General features: G+C 43.4%; 1 protein-coding gene, 6 non-coding genes and 1 pseudogene across 7 annotated transcripts; all 8 read left to right on the plus strand.

Moving 5' to 3' along the window:
* Positions 1-8,961: 8,961 nt before the first annotated feature.
* On the plus strand, positions 8,962-10,575 carry LOC146750478 (uncharacterized). The gene has a single exon (XM_085497140.1). It carries the CDS (start codon positions 8,962-8,964, stop codon positions 10,573-10,575), a length of 1,614 nt encoding a protein of 537 aa, XP_085353266.1.
* A 274-nt stretch (positions 10,576-10,849) lies between these two features.
* LOC144361666 (U1 spliceosomal RNA) lies at positions 10,850-10,987 on the plus strand (annotated as a pseudogene).
* A 625-nt stretch (positions 10,988-11,612) lies between these two features.
* On the plus strand, positions 11,613-11,777 carry LOC144347475 (U1 spliceosomal RNA). Its single transcript, XR_013419621.2, has one exon. It is a non-coding gene; the product is annotated as a U1 spliceosomal RNA (small nuclear RNA).
* Positions 11,778-12,404: 627 nt separating this feature from the next.
* On the plus strand, positions 12,405-12,569 carry LOC144347541 (U1 spliceosomal RNA). Its single transcript, XR_013419685.2, has one exon. It is a non-coding gene; the product is annotated as a U1 spliceosomal RNA (small nuclear RNA).
* Positions 12,570-13,194: 625 nt separating this feature from the next.
* Positions 13,195-13,359, plus strand: LOC146750479 (U1 spliceosomal RNA). Its single transcript, XR_014930607.1, has one exon. It is a non-coding gene; the product is annotated as a U1 spliceosomal RNA (small nuclear RNA).
* Positions 13,360-13,984: 625 nt separating this feature from the next.
* LOC146750480 (U1 spliceosomal RNA) lies at positions 13,985-14,149 on the plus strand. The gene has a single exon (XR_014930628.1). It is a non-coding gene; the product is annotated as a U1 spliceosomal RNA (small nuclear RNA).
* Positions 14,150-14,774: 625 nt separating this feature from the next.
* On the plus strand, positions 14,775-14,939 carry LOC144347525 (U1 spliceosomal RNA). Its single transcript, XR_013419670.2, has one exon. It is a non-coding gene; the product is annotated as a U1 spliceosomal RNA (small nuclear RNA).
* Positions 14,940-15,564: 625 nt separating this feature from the next.
* Positions 15,565-15,729, plus strand: LOC146750481 (U1 spliceosomal RNA). The gene has a single exon (XR_014930236.1). It is a non-coding gene; the product is annotated as a U1 spliceosomal RNA (small nuclear RNA).
* The last annotated feature ends 302 nt before the right edge of the window (positions 15,730-16,031 follow it).

Consider the following 16,031-nt stretch of genomic DNA (forward strand, 5'->3'; position numbering starts at 1 on the left):
TGTTGCGGTCTGGGCCCTCTGGGCCCTGTCCAGGCCTGCTATACTTCAGCCGGGTGGCAAATAACACCCGGCAGTTTTCAAAGAAGCTTTTTTGGTTTTACGCAGTTTTCCAGTGGCAAGCCGCTCTCTGGTTCTTCTTTTTTTGCACCTTTTCCACGTGGCAAGCTGCACGTGGCGGCTGTGGTGCCCGGTACTGCAGAGTAGCTTTTCTCTGCCATTTCTGTTCAACATTATTTTCCCTTTTTTCAAACGTTCAGCATGAATCAAAGGGCTGCATTAGCCCCATTACGGCACTATACACGACGCCCGAAGGTGTACGCTAGAAGATTATGACAACATATACAATGATAAAAGGCAATATAAAATGACACTGAAGAAGAACATTCCCCCACGCATTTGAGTAGCCTTCCTCAATACATGGGTGTCGTACAAAGGCCAACCAAAGATTTGCGCAAAGTGCCATGGTGACGACCACTTCGCAAAAGATTGCAAAGAGTACTTCTGTACAAAGTGCCAGAGCAGTGGTCACAGGGTTATGGATTGTCAAAACGGTGTAAAATGCACAGTATGCCAGCAAACAGGGCACCATTATAAAGCATGCCCTGACTCCTTTGCCAACAGATCAAGTCAGCCACTCTCAAGTCAATGGAGTGCGATTGTAAAGCGACGATCGCTCTTTTCAAAGGAGATCCCAAAAGTCGGACCGCAAGATGACAAGGCAGTAGACAATGGCGGCAAATCCACCCTACCTTCCACCAAGCCGTTTCTACCGGAGAAATTAACAGAAATAGACAGGCCAAAAACGGACAGCGTAAACGTAGTAGAAGACACCCAAAACGAAGTCTCACCTGATAAACACAATATACCGCCTCTGTTCTCAGCATCAGGTCCAAATAAAGAAACATCCATAGTAGATGCCTCGGAAAACATCACCCCCCAGCCAAGCATAACCACAGATACAGAAGACGGAAGCGTAATTGAGGATTCAGATGATTTAGAGGCAATATCATTACTTTTCAACCCACAAAAAGAAGCCTCGGTGATGGAGCCAACGAGTAAAACTCTAATGACAGATACAAGACACACTGTGCTGATCGGAGCTAAGCGTCCACCAGACGACACATCATCATCCGAGGAACAAGATCAGTGTCGTCTCCGCCATAAAAGCAACACACGTGGGAAAAAGCAGGTCCGGGGTCAGGGGTGGTAGGTGGGTTGAAGACCTCATCTTTATACGCCTGCACAATGGCCGTGCACACTTCTGGAATCAGCTCTGATATGGTGGAGATACCGCATCTGAATCCATATGCCAGTGACCTGTAGTTGTCCCCAGTGGCCAGATGTCTCAAGGTGATTGCCAGCTTGAGGCCAGCTGACAGGGGGTGCCTGTAATTAGTCTGCTGCTTCTGGATGACTGGTGCCACTCTCTCCAGGATATCATCGAACACCTCATCGAAAACCTCCCCTTGTCTTTGCTGTTCTTCCTCCCTCTCTTCCGCCTCAAGGACTAGGATGTAGTTATACAGCAGGGAGACAAACATCATGTCTTCTTCAGATAGATCATGCTCTGGTACATCTGGAACTTCTGGATCTTGTTGTTCTGCCATCGTGTTCTGGAGTCAAAGATGCAATGATTTTATGGATCTGCTGCATCTTTATGTAGGCTCTGGATCAAAAGCGGCATGAAATCGTCGATCTCGACATTTTCCAATACGTAACAGAGCTTAACAGAGCGTAACAATACACAACAGAGCTTGATAATCGTATCAGAGCCTGATTTAAAGCGTCATAATCGCATCAAAGCGTAATAAAGAGTAATAAAGCGTAATAAGGTTTATCAAAGCGTGATTTCAAGCGTAACAAAGCCTGATCAAAGCGGGATCAAAGCGTGAGGAACCGTAACAAGTCGGGAAATAATTCGTCCCCCAAAGCGGCAACCAATTCGTATCAGAGCTTCTCAGAGCTTCTCAGAGCGTAACATTACTTAGGAGATCGTGATATTTTTGGAAAAGTAAACAAAAATGACGGCGCTTTACTCGCCGATTTAAAGCGCCGCATTCGCCGTTAGTGTGAACGGTGTATTAATTCCACAGGAGGAATATTCATGCATACAAAAAAGATATTGTGCAGCACTGTAACCCCATAATAGAGGATTTTACCATACAAAGCATTAACATTATTAAAAGAGAAACTTGTTACATTGTAATCATTATTCATTTGAAGTTATATTGTCAGCAAAATTATAGAATAAAAAAACAATTCCCAATTTAAATTGAATATTTATATGATCTGTTCGTGTAAACAATTTCCGTTCTAGTACTATGTGCTGGTGTAGTAAACATTGATTACTTGCAAAAATACCATGATTCGCATTGAATATGCACTCAAAATGCTGCGTGACAGAATTTCTTTCAAATGAGAAATCAAACTATTCTCAACAGAACAACAATAAATATTATATCAAAACAAAATTAGTAAAAAAAAAACACCATTGATGTGAACACCACACTACATTCACCATACACGGAGACTCACGCACTTATGCTATGATAATGGTGCAATCCTTACCAGGGACCTTTCGTTTTAACAAGGTAGTACTTTCACCACTTTCATTCTTTTCCATGTCTTTGCCACTGTCAATTAGTTTACCCTTGAATTGATAAAAACAAATTATTAAATGTAGCCAGCGAAAATAAAATTTATTACAAACATATTCTGCATCGTATAGCAAAGTGTCAATTTTAACATATTTTATCACGAGTAACTACAATTTAAAACTCACCTTTCCTTTCAATTTAATTTGTTCTATTGAGGTGCACATTTTTTTATTTTTCATTTTGTAATTCTGTTTCCAGATGTTTTCTTCTGGTCACCTCTTCTTTTAGTTGTTTTTCTAAATTACCCTGTGCATGAACAAAACACGAGTTAAATGAAAACCATGCTATTGTAAAGCAGATATTTTCATTTACCATGTAATATTGAAAACGTTGTACTGCAAGTTAAAAGATTAACACGATTTCATAACATTTGTTTACCTTTACAACACTGCTGTCTTCCGGAATGTTCCATAGATGAACCTTTGAAGCAGTCTATTGAAAATATGTTCAATAATTAGGACAGATTACAAAACTAGCACGATGCACATGGTATGCTCTACTAAAAGCTCACAAAAATGCATTTATTTATCAAATATGACTTTAATAGAGGTTGTCTTTGGCAAATCTATGTAGTCATGTACATTACCAATAGAACAACTACTAATACTTTGCTAATATACGTTATTTCACTGACCTTTACTTCATTCCCCTTGACAACAAAAAGGCATCCATTTACACATGAAATGCTGTACTCTCCTTCGCTTGTCTTTTTTAGGTCATTCACAACTTGGTTTACATCTTACTTTTGTTAATGTAACTAAACAGATAAACACAAGTTGATAATAATACAATCGCTTCTACAAGTAGGCAATGCAAATTCCAAATAAGAAATAACAAACACAGTAAATGTTGCCAGCTCTTTACATAGTAGTTTTTGATATGAATAAAAACTTCACAAAGGGCATTTTGTTGTGTTTTTGTCTGACCAGTCATTAAATAATTACAAGATATAAGATATGTATAATGAATAATAATAATAAGGTTATCACAAGAATACTGCAAAAATTGCATTCAGACAGTGCAGGAATACATCAACCTCCAAAACGATTGCTGTACTGCCTTTGTGCATACTTGCATCATTCTCGTGATAACTTCATTACTTAATTAAACATTGGTGATCATTTGAAAAACTATATACATTTCACAAAAAGCAAGGAAATTGAATGGCTGTTATTCAGGTAAAAATGCATAATTGAAAATGACTCAATCCCAGTCACTTAAGTGTCTTTGACATTACTGTGAAATTACTAGGATGAAAATCATCAATACTAGTGCACCCAAAAGGAGACAAATCATGGTGAAAATTTGAAACGGTGCCAAATCCCTGTTTTTAAAGATCTGGAAAAACAACACTAAAGTCTTTGTTTTCAATTTGAAAACACAATTTATATCTACTAATCCGCCCTGATTGCACCACTTCCTTTTACCCCAAACTTACTTGTTTAGGAGCCTTGTTTTTATTCGTTGTGGAACTGTCACTTGTTGTAGTAGTGTGCTACAAAAAGATATATAAATACTATTGTTCATGCAAGTCATTGCTGCTTTATATCTACCATGCTAAAATTCTGTCATGCATCTTTTTTATATTGTTTAGTACTATTTTCTATATAGTTGATAAACGATTACTTACCTTGAGTTCCCTTACTTTATCATTAAATTCTTTAAAATTCGGTGACTGGCTTGAATTTAGCACTGACAGTACTTGGAATACTTGGTCTTCAGTTTTTATTACGTGAAGGGTTTTATACCTATGAACTTTTAAATTGTTCATTTTTTCAAATATGTTTTTCAACATTCTATAGTTTCTTCGTGACAAACTAGCCAACAACGTGTGTGTTCTGAATGAATTAATTTTCTTGAGGAAAAAAAACACATAAGTATTGTGTAGTTTAACTTTCACAAATTGTATCTTGAATTTAATGAATAATATTTACATCCTATAAATATTTTAGGCAGGACACATCTTTGTACTGTGAAATAATTAGTCCTTGGTCAAGAATGATTTAATGATTGTTGTGAAGATTACACCATGGCACTTTTTGGTGGTATATTCATTACCAATGATGCTTTGACAAATGTATGCATTACAATTAACAAGAATGTAACATTGAAAGTGCCTGGTCATGTAATCAATATTGAGTTATTCATACAACATCATAGTTTCTGAAATTAGTGTTGTCTACAAAAATACAGTATTTATCAAAAATGATCGCTGGCATGAGATTGGTGCCGCTTGGTGCGTGCATAATCTCTCTCTCTCTACCCAGAATCCTTTGTGGCCAAGTTTGTCGCGAATTTTCAGTATATACTACGCATTTCGTGGAGTTAAATGTCCATGAGCGAACATTAAAATCATGTGGTTAATATTTAAGTCATTACATTACCAGTCTATTGTGTGCAACTACTAGTCAGAATACGATTTTTTTTCCAGATGCTCTTGGGACTCACCGTCGTGCCTGTTTTGTTTCATTCCATGGGGTACTCCGTTGTTGACAGTCAATGGCATACTTACCTGGCGTAGGGGTTAACCGATTGTCCAAGTATTCTGCCTGCAGGTGCGCATCAGCACGAAGTTCTATGACTTAAGATTTGTGAGAATCAGCACGAAGTTCCACGACCAAGGATTTGTAAGTTGACATCCTTTTTCTGCTGCTCTGCTTTTACGCTTCGAATCGTCTGCTAAAAATCCAGTGTTGCGGTCTGGGCCCTCTGGGCCCTGTCCAGGCCTGCTATACTTCAGCCGGGTGGCAAATAACACCCGGCAGTTTTCAAAGAAGCTTTTTTGGTTTTACGCAGTTTTCCAGTGGCAAGCCGCTCTCTGGTTCTTCTTTTTTTGCACCTTTTCCACGTGGCAAGCTGCACGTGGCGGCTGTGGTGCCTGGTACTGCAGAGTAGGCTTTCTCTGCCATTTCTGTTCAACATTATTTTCCCTTTTTTCAAACGTTCAGCATGAATCAAAGGGCTGCATTAGCCCCATTACGGCACTATACACGACGCCCGAAGGTGTACGCTAGAAGATTATGACAACATATACAATGATAAAAGGCAATATAAAATGACATTGAAGAAGAACATTCCCCCACGCATTTGAGTAGCCTTCCTCAATACATGGGTGTCGTACAAAGGCCAACCAAAGATTTGCGCAAAGTGCCATGGTGACGACCACTTCGCAAAAGATTGCAAAGAGTACTTCTGTACAAAGTGCCAGAGCAGTGGTCACAGGGTTATGGATTGTCAAAACGGTGTAAAATGCACAGTATGCCAGCAAACAGGGCACCATTATAAAGCATGCCCTGACTCCTTTGCCAACAGATCAAGTCAGCCACTCTCAAGTCAATGGAGTGCGATTGTAAAGCGACGATCGCTCTTTTCAAATGAGATCCCAAAAGTCGGACCGCAAGATGACAAGGCAGTAGACAATGGCGGCAAATCCACCCTACCTTCCACCAAGCCGTTTCTACCGGAGAAATTAACAGAAATAGACAGGCCAAAAACGGACAGCGTAAACGTAGTAGAAGACACCCAAAACGAAGTCTCACCTGATAAACACAATACACCGCCTCTGTTCTCAGCATCAGGTCCAAATAAAGAAACATCCATAGTAGAGGCCTCGGAAAACATCACCCCCCAGCCAAGCATAACCACAGATACAGAAGACGGAAGCGTAATTGAGGATTCAGATGATTTAGAGGCAATATCATTACTTTTCAACCCACAAAAAGAAGCCTCGGTGATGGAGCCAACGAGTAAAACTCTAATGACAGATACAAGACACACTGTGCTGATCGGAGCTAAGCGTCCACCAGACGACACATCATCATCCGAGAAACAAGATCAGTGTCGTCTCCGCCATAAAAGCAACACACGTGGGAAAAAGCAGGTCCGGAGGTCACACACCAGCTCCCACAAAACCAATACAAATCCTATCCCAGCCGCACCCCAGTGTCTAGAAGACGAAACTTCTGTCCCAGAAGAAATGGCAAACCTGGTCCAAGCAAGTACTAAAAATGAGCAGCCTGGTAGTCCTGAGAACGCCAGAGACCTAACAAAGCCGGATGATATCGAAGGGGAAAAAGGGTCTGAAAGTGATCTTGAGTCAGTGATCTCTGCAGACTCACAGGAAAACGCAGCCAATAGAGAGATGAGGGCGCTAGTCGCACATTCTACAGACTGTCTATACATTGGAAGCGACATCGTCAATTTCTCTTGCAGTAAAATCTGCAAGCCAAACTGTTCTTTTTCCTGTAAAAATTGGAAAGTCATGTGCGACCACACAAAGTCAATCCACAAGCTCCCATCATCCTTGCAACTGAGTTGCTTACTCACTTTCTGTGACCAACTTTCGCCAACTCCATCCCAGTGGCTGACCCACATATGCGAGGCACATCCAGACGTTGCTCTGGATACGCCTCACTCTGATATTATTTCCTACTTTTCGAAGTAGCTCTGTCTCTCCCCTCGTTTTCTCCCAACTCTTAATGTCTGTCAGCACATTCCTTTCTTTAAACGTGAATGGCTTGCACAACTTCAGGAAGCGCTCTCAGGTGTTCAGCATGTGCCGCAACTATGATATCTCCTTCATTCAGGAAACATACAATGACTCCCAGCAAGTACAGAAGCAGTGGTCCAGAGAGTGGGGCGGTCAGGCTTTCTGGAGCACTGGTGTTAATAACAGCAGGGGTGCAGTTATACTGCTCTCTCCCAAATTCAAAGGCGATGTTTTCAACTCTCAATCTGACACTGAAGGGCGTGTTGTAGCCATCCAAATCCAACAGTCTGGATCACTCCTCAACCTTTGTTGTGTGTACTCCCCTAATGACCCTCATGCCCGGCGGGGCTTTTTTGACATGTTGCACACTTACCTAGGCAATGGCCACCAGATCATCCTCGCAGGAGATTTTAACAGTATAGAACATCGTATGGACAGGAGAGGTGGCTCACTAAACTTGGGCCACTGCCTGGAGGGAAAGACTGAGCTACACCAACTCTGCACTAGTATGGACCTCATAGACACATGGCGACATGCAAACCCCACTGCTCGCCAATACACATGGCGTAATGCATCTAACTCCATATCTACGCGTCTAGACCGCTTCTATATCTCAAACAACCTACAAGTCACGTCAGACATTATGCCGTGTTCTCTCTCTGATCATGACGCCATAACAGCCAGGGTCACTCTTAATGTTAACATCGCACGTGGTAAAGGTGTTTGGAAGTGCAATACATCGCACCTAAAAGACTCCACGGTTAAATTAAATATTGAATCCCTATTCAATTGCTGTAAGCAGCTGAAAAAGAATTACACAGACCTTGGGGAATGGTGGGAAATGTTGAAAGAGCGCTGCACAAATCTTCTGAAAAGTCATTCCCAGCGCAATGCAGCTGCGACTAGATCAGAATTTAGGGCCTTAAACACTCGCTTGGCGCAACTCACCCACTCGCTAAACAAGGGAGATGTTGCAAAAACTACTATCGAAAGCTACAAGGCTACTAAAGAAAAGATCAACAAGCTCAATAAAATTCGCCTGGAAAGGGCCAAAACTAGGTCCCGTGCCAAAAACCTTTCCTGTGATGAAAAGTGCACAAACTACTTTCTCGGAAAAGAAAAAACGGCTCGATGAAAGAAAATTGATATCACAAATCTACATTTCTCAGGGAAAAGTAGTCGCCACCCAAACTGAGATTATGAACGCACTTATGGATTACTTTTCGGGAACCTTTACTTCCGAAAAGACCTTAAGTCATGCAGAACAAAACTTTTTTCTCAACCATGTTGAGCAAATGCTCACTTCATCTCAACAACAGATGCTCGAACGCCCACTCACGTCCAACGAGGTATTTAAAGCACTAAACTCCATGCCAAACAACAAAACACCAGGAAGTGATGGCTTTCCGAAAGAGTTCTATACCACCTGCTGGCCTTTCTTGGGAGAAACCATCACGGATGTACTCAATCACGCCCTGCAAGCTGGACGTCTCTGCACTACCCAAAGGGCAGGTTTGATCACGCTCATAAACAAACCAGGTGACACATCTTCTCATCTCCACCCACAGAACAAGAGACCAATCACACTCCTAAATGTTGATTATAAAATTCTATCCAAGTGCCTCTGCAACCGTCTCAAACTTGTGATATCATCTTTAGTCAGCCCCTTCCAGACGTGCGGTGTGCCTGGACGCACTATCCACGAGAATATTATGATCCTGAGGGACATCACTTACCAATGTAATGAACGCAACTGGCCAGCAAAAAGCCTTTGACAGGGTTGAATGGGCCTTTCTATTCAATGTCCTGACCAAAATGAATTTCGGTCCACAATTTCGAAACTACATCCAAACTCTGTACACCGACATAACAAGCTCACTTGTTGTTAATGGTTTCGTGTCCGACCCCTTCTGTCCTTCACGTGGGGTGAGGCAGGGGTGCCCCCTCTCTCCGCTTCTATATGTCTTGTTCATTGAGCCATTCGCAGCGGCAGTCACAGCCTCCCCAAGTATTGTAGGCATTATGCTTCCTGGCTCTTCCACACAATGCAAAATGCTGCAGTATGCCGATGACTCCACAGCCACGCTCTCCGACACCAAATCGATTAGTAACATGTTATCCCTTGCTGAGCGTTTTGGCTCTGCCTCAGGCTCAAAATTAAACAAGGAGAAGACAAATGGTCTCTGGATTGGTAAATGGAAAGAAAGAAGCGACACACCCGGGCAGATTACCTGGGTGAATGACAAAATAAAAATCAACGGAGTCTGGCTATCCAACGGTGGGATGAAATGGCTTAACTGGGCAGATGCTCGCCTTAAAATCCAAAACACCATCAAGAAGTGGGAAATGCGCCGGCTGACGCTCCCCGGTAAAGTGGTACTCATCAACTCTCTCTTACTGCCACTACTCTACTACCTTGCGCCTCTTTTTCCTTGTCCTACCCGCATCTGCAAAGACATAGTTCGCAACCTGTTCGTCTTCTTCTGGGGAGGAAAACGTGAATGTGTTAAACGCAGCATAGTCTATCTACCACACAATAAGGGAGGATGGGGGCTCAGTAACCTACCTGTGCGCCTGGATGCCTTTCTACTGAAAACTCTACGCTTTGCAGGCATGGAAAACAAACCGTGCAGATACTTTCTCTTAGCTCACTGTGCTGATGCCTTAAGAAGCATTATTCCAGGCATAAGAAACAACTCGTCCCCGCACTTTTCAAAACATCCACCATGGTACAAAGAAGTCATCACACTCGCCAAGCTAACCAGTAAAACCTTACCTCAAGTCTCCTTCGACACTACTCCACTAAATGAGATTTACGAAGCCCTACAAAGCCGGAACGTGGCAATCCCAAAAGTGGTCAGGGCAAACCCTTCCCTTGACTGGGACGAAATTTGGAAGAACCTCCATAATAAGCAGGTGGAAAATAAAATGATTGAGATAAGCTGGAAGACCATTCACAATGCACTGACGACTGCATTCACCCTCAAAAGCTGGGGCAAGGTCCAGGTTGCCCACTGTCCGAGAAAGGGATGCACCTTAACCGAAACCCTCATGCACATAATCGTTGAGTGTGAGTATGCCGCCATGATATGGGCATGGCTAGAGACGGTCTTTTACAAAACTTTTGGATTTCAGCAAGACTGCCACAAAGAGGTCATCATCTACCTCCTATTCGACGACAATTTCCCAAGGGCTTCACTAGGCATAGCCGTCTATCTGGTTCAACTTATTAAACTATCTATCTGGAGATCCAGGTGCAAGGCTTTCTACGAAGAAAGCCAAGACGACTTGAACAAGTCTATCCTGCAAATCAAAGGCGAGGTAGGATCCCGACTCAGAAGTGAATTCCTGTCCCTCCCAAAAGATATATTCGCTAAAAGATGGCGCCCTCTGGTTCTGATGAATGGGAATGACTACAATGTGCATTGATAAACCCTCTGAGCGGCAACACACAGCCTGTCGCACAAGAAATTGTTCGTCCATTTGTAGTCTTCTGTTGTCTAACCTGTTTTACTTTATCTTAATCTGTCTCTTTATTATTTGTGAGAGTTCGGGCAGGGGGGTTCGTAACCCCAAGTCCTGAGTTCTGGTGTGGCCAGCCTGCTAGGTAGAGGATTCTCACCTTTGATTAAGTTGACACCTCTCCTGTTGCTACTTGTCGGGTAGCACTGAAAGTGTCTGTTCGATATAGTTTATCTACCAATTAAAAATCAGGCGGTTCCCTCAGGGAGAGGCCCTCCCATTGCACTTCGGCTGGGCTGACACCTGCGATCGCCCCAAATGTGGGCGACTCGGGCGCATAATTTATGTTAGTGGGGGACTGCGTTCGCGCTATCCCCTGATAATGAAACTAAAAAATCAGATCTAATTTCTTACATTGGTCATCTCTAGTGAGAAATCGCGCAGATCCGCCTCATGTGAGAACAATGTGGGTTTCCTAACTAGATTTTCAGGGAAATGTCGACCATTGATCAAGTTATTATTATTTATTAAAAATGGACAGGTTTTCGATGTACTAAGCAATGAAATAATCGAGAGTTGGCCAGATCCACAGGTCACCTGTACTTGTCGAGTACTGACGCCCTCACACGCCGCGTTTCGCATAAAAGAAAACCCATTGGTTGACAGCAACCATATGATTTGGGGGGCTACGGACGCTGCTAGGATGATCGCTGGCATGGGATTAGTGCCGCTTGGTGTGCGTGCATAATCTCTCTCTCTCTCTACCCAGAATCCTTTGTGGCCAAGTTTGTCGCGAATTTTCAGTATATACAACGCATTTCGTGGAGTCAAATGTCCATGAGCGACCATTAAAATCATGTGGTTAATATTTAAGTCATGACATTACCAGTCTATTGTGTGCAACTACTAGTTAGAATACGAGTTTTTCCAGATGCTCTTGGCACTCACCGTCGTGTCTGTTTTGTTTCATTCCATGGGGTACTCCGTTGTTGACAGTCAATGGCATACTTACCTGGCGTAGGGGTTAACCGTGATCATGGAGGCGGTTCCCTCAGGGAGAGGCCCTCCCATTGCACTTCGGCTGGGCTGACACCTGCGATCGCCCCAAATGTGGGCGACTCGGGCGCATAATTTATGTTAGTGGGGGACTGCGTTCGCGCTATCCCCTGATAATGAAACTAAAAAATCAGATCTAATTTCTTACATTGGTCATCTCTAGTGAGAAATCGCGCAGATCCGCCTCATGTGAGAACAATGTGGGTTTCCTAACTAGATTTTCAGGGAAATGTCGACCATTGATCAAGTTATTATTATTTATTAAAAATGGACAGGTTTTCGATGTACTAAGCAATGAAATAATCGAGAGTTGGCCAGATCCACAGGTCACCTGTACTTGTCGAGTACTGACGCCCTCACACGCCGCGTTTCGCATAAAAGAAAACCCATTGGTTGACAGCAACCATATGATTTGGGGGGCTACGGACGCTGATAGGATGATCGCTGGCATGGGATTAGTGCCGCTTGGTGTGCGTGCATAATCTCTCTCTCTCTCTACCCAGAATCCTTTGTGGCCAAGTTTGTCGCGAATTTTCAGTATATACAACGCATTTCGTGGAGTCAAATGTCCATGAGCGACCATTAAAATCATGTGGTTAATATTTAAGTCATGACATTACCAGTCTATTGTGTGCAACTACTAGTTAGAATACGATTTTTTTTCCAGATGCTCTTGGCACTCACCGTCGTGTCTGTTTTGTTTCATTCCATGGGGTACTCCGTTGTTGACAGTCAATGGCATACTTACCTGGCGTAGGGGTTAACCGTGATCATGGAGGCGGTTCCCTCAGGGAGAGGCCCTCCCATTGCACTTCGGCTGGGCTGACACCTGCGATCGCCCCAAACGTGGGCGACTCGGGCGCATAATTTATGTTAGTGGGGGACTGCGTTCGCGCTATCCCCTGATAATGAAACTAAAAAATCAGATCTAATTTCTTACATTGGTCATCTCTAGTGAGAAATCGCGCAGATCCGCCTCATGTGAGAACAATGTGGGTTTCCTAACTAGATTTTCAGGGAAATGTCGACCATTGATCAAGTTATTATTATTTATTAAAAATGGACAGGTTTTCGATGTACTAAGCAATGAAATAATCAAGAGTTGGCCAGATCCACAGGTCACCTGTACTTGTCGAGTACTGACGCCCTCACACGCCGCGTTTCGCATAAAAGAAAACCCATTGGTTGACAGCAACCATATGATTTGGGGGGCTACGGACGCTGATAGGATGATCGCTGGCATGGGATTAGTGCCGCTTGGTGTGCGTGCATAATCTCTCTCTCTCTCTACCCAGAATCCTTTGTGGCCAAGTTTGTCGCGAATTTTCATTATATACAACGCATTTAGTGGAGTCAAATGTCCATGAGCGACCATTAAAATCATGTGGTTAATATTTAAGTCATGACATTACCAGTCTATTGTGTGCAACTACTAGTTAGAATACGATTTTTTCCAGATGCTCTTGGCACTCACCGTCGTGTCTGTTTTGTTTCATTCCATGGGGTACTCCGTTGTTGACAGTCAATGGCATACTTACCTGGCGTAGGGGTTAACCGTGATCATGGAGGCGTTTCCCTCAGGGAGAGGCCCTCCCATTGCACTTCGGCTGGGCTGACACCTGCGATCGCCCCAAATGTGGGCGACTCGGGCGCATAATTTATGTTAGTGGGGGACTGCGTTCGCGCTATTCCCTGATAATGAAACTAAAAAATCAGATCTAATTTCTTACATTGGTCATCTCTAGTGAGAAATCGCGCAGATCCGCCTCATGTGAGAACAATGTGGGTTTCCTAACTAGATTTTCAGGGAAATGTCGACCATTGATCAAGTTATTATTATTTATTAAAAATGGACAGGTTTTCGATGTACTAAGCAATGAAATAATCGAGAGTTGGCCAGATCCACAGGTCACCTGTACTTGTCGAGTACTGACGCCCTCACACACCGCGTTTCGCATAAAAGAAAACCCATTGGTTGACAGCAACCATATGATTTGGGGGGCTACGGACGCTGATAGGATGATCGCTGGCATGGGATTAGTGCCGCTTGGTGTGCGTGCATAATCTCTCTCTCTCTCTACCCAGAATCCTTTGTGGCCAAGTTTGTCGCGAATTTTCAGTATATACAACGCATTTCGTGGAGTCAAATGTCCATGAGCGACCATTAAAATCATGTGGTTAATATTTAAGTCATGACATTACCAGTCTATTGTGTGCAACTACTAGTTAGAATACGATTTTTTCCAGATGCTCTTGGCACTCACCGTCGTGTCTGTTTTGTTTCATTCCATGGGGTACTCCGTTGTTGACAGTCAATGGCATACTTACCTGGCGTAGGGGTTAACCGTGATCATGGAGGCGTTTCCCTCAGGGAGAGGCCCTCCCATTGCTCTTCGGCTGGGCTGACACCTGCGATCGCCCCAAATGTGGGCGACTCGGGCGCATAATTTATGTTAGTGGGGGACTGCGTTCGCGCTATCCCCTGATAATGAAACTAAAAAATCAGATCTAATTTCTTACATTGGTCATCTCTAGTGAGAAATCGCGCAGATCCGCCTCATGTGAGAACAATGTGGGTTTCCTAACTAGATTTTCAGGGAAATGTCGACCATTGATCAAGTTATTATTATTTATTAAATATGGACAGGTTTTCGATGTACTAAGCAATGAAATAATCGAGAGTTGGCCTGATCCACAGGTCACCTGTACTTGTCGAGTACTGACGCCCTCACACGCCGCGTTTCGCATAAAAGAAAACCCATTGGTTGACAGCAACCATATGATTTGGGGGGCTACGGACGCTGATAGGATGATCGCTGGCATGGGATTAGTGCCGCTTGGTGTGCGTGCATAATCTCTCTCTCTCTCTACCCAGAATCCTTTGTGGCCAAGTTTGTCGCGAATTTTCAGTATATACAACGCATTTCGTGGAGTCAAATGTCCATGAGCGACCATTAAAATCATGTGGTTAATATTTAAGTCATGACATTACCAGTCTATTGTGTGCAACTACTAGTTAGAATACGATTTTTTCCAGATGCTCTTGGCACTCACCGTCGTGTCTGTTTTGTTTCATTCCATGGGGTACTCCGTTGTTGACAGTCAATGGCATACTTACCTGGCGTAGGGGTTAACCGTGATCATGGAGGCGGTTCCCTCAGGGAGAGGCCCTCCCATTGCACTTCGGCTGGGCTGACACCTGCGATCGCCCCAAATGTGGGCGACTCGGGCGCATAATTTATGTTAGTGGGGGACTGCGTTCGCGCTATCCCCTGATAATGAAACTAAAAAATCAGATCTAATTTCTTACATTGGTCATCTCTAGTGAGAAATCGCGCAGATCCGCCTCATGTGAGAACAATGTGGGTTTCCTAACTAGATTTTCAGGGAAATGTCGACCATTGATCAAGTTATTATTATTTATTAAATATGGACAGGTTTTCGATGTACTAAGCAATGAAATAATCGAGAGTTGGCCTGATCCACAGGTCACCTGTACTTGTCGAGTACTGACGCCCTCACACGCCGCGTTTCGCATAAAAGAAAACCCATTGGTTGACAGCAACCATATGATTTGGGGGGCTACGGACGCTGATAGGATGATCGCTGGCATGGGATTAGTGCCGCTTGGTGTGCGTGCATAATCTCTCTCTCTCTCTACCCAGAATCCTTTGTGGCCAAGTTTGTCGCGAATTTTCAGTATATACAACGCATTTCGTGGAGTCAAATGTCCATGAGCGACCATTAAAATCATGTGGTTAATATTTAAGTCATGACATTACCAGTCTATTGTGTGCAACTACTAGTTAGAATACGATTTTTTCCAGATGCTCTTGGCACTCACCGTCGTGTCTGTTTTGTTTCATTCCATGGGGTACTCCGTTGTTGACAGTCAATGGCATACTTACCTGGCGTAGGGGTTAACCGTGATCATGGAGGCGGTTCCCTCAGGGAGAGGCCCTCCCATTGCACTTCGGCTGGGCTGACACCTGCGATCGCCCCAAATGTGGGCGACTCGGGCGCATAATTTATGTTAGTGGGGGACTGCGTTCGCGCTATCCCCTGATAATGAAACTAAAAAATCAGATCTAATTTCTTACATTGGTCATCTCTAGTGAGAAATCGCGCAGATCCGCCTCATGTGAGAACAATGTGGGTTTCCTAACTAGATTTTCAGGGAAATGTCGACCATTGATCAAGTTATTATTATTTATTAAAAATGGACAGGTTTTCGATGTACTAAGCAATGAAATAATCGAGAGTTGGCCAGATCCACAGGTCACCTGTACTTGTCGAGTACTGACGCCCTCACACGCCGCGTTTCGCATAAAAGAAAACCCATTGGTTGACAGCAACCATATGATTTG

This window comes from Saccoglossus kowalevskii, chromosome 1 (genome assembly GCF_978046115.1).
Source record: "Saccoglossus kowalevskii chromosome 1, keSacKowa6.1, whole genome shotgun sequence".
In the NCBI taxonomy this organism is placed as follows: Eukaryota; Metazoa; Hemichordata; class Enteropneusta; family Harrimaniidae; genus Saccoglossus; species Saccoglossus kowalevskii.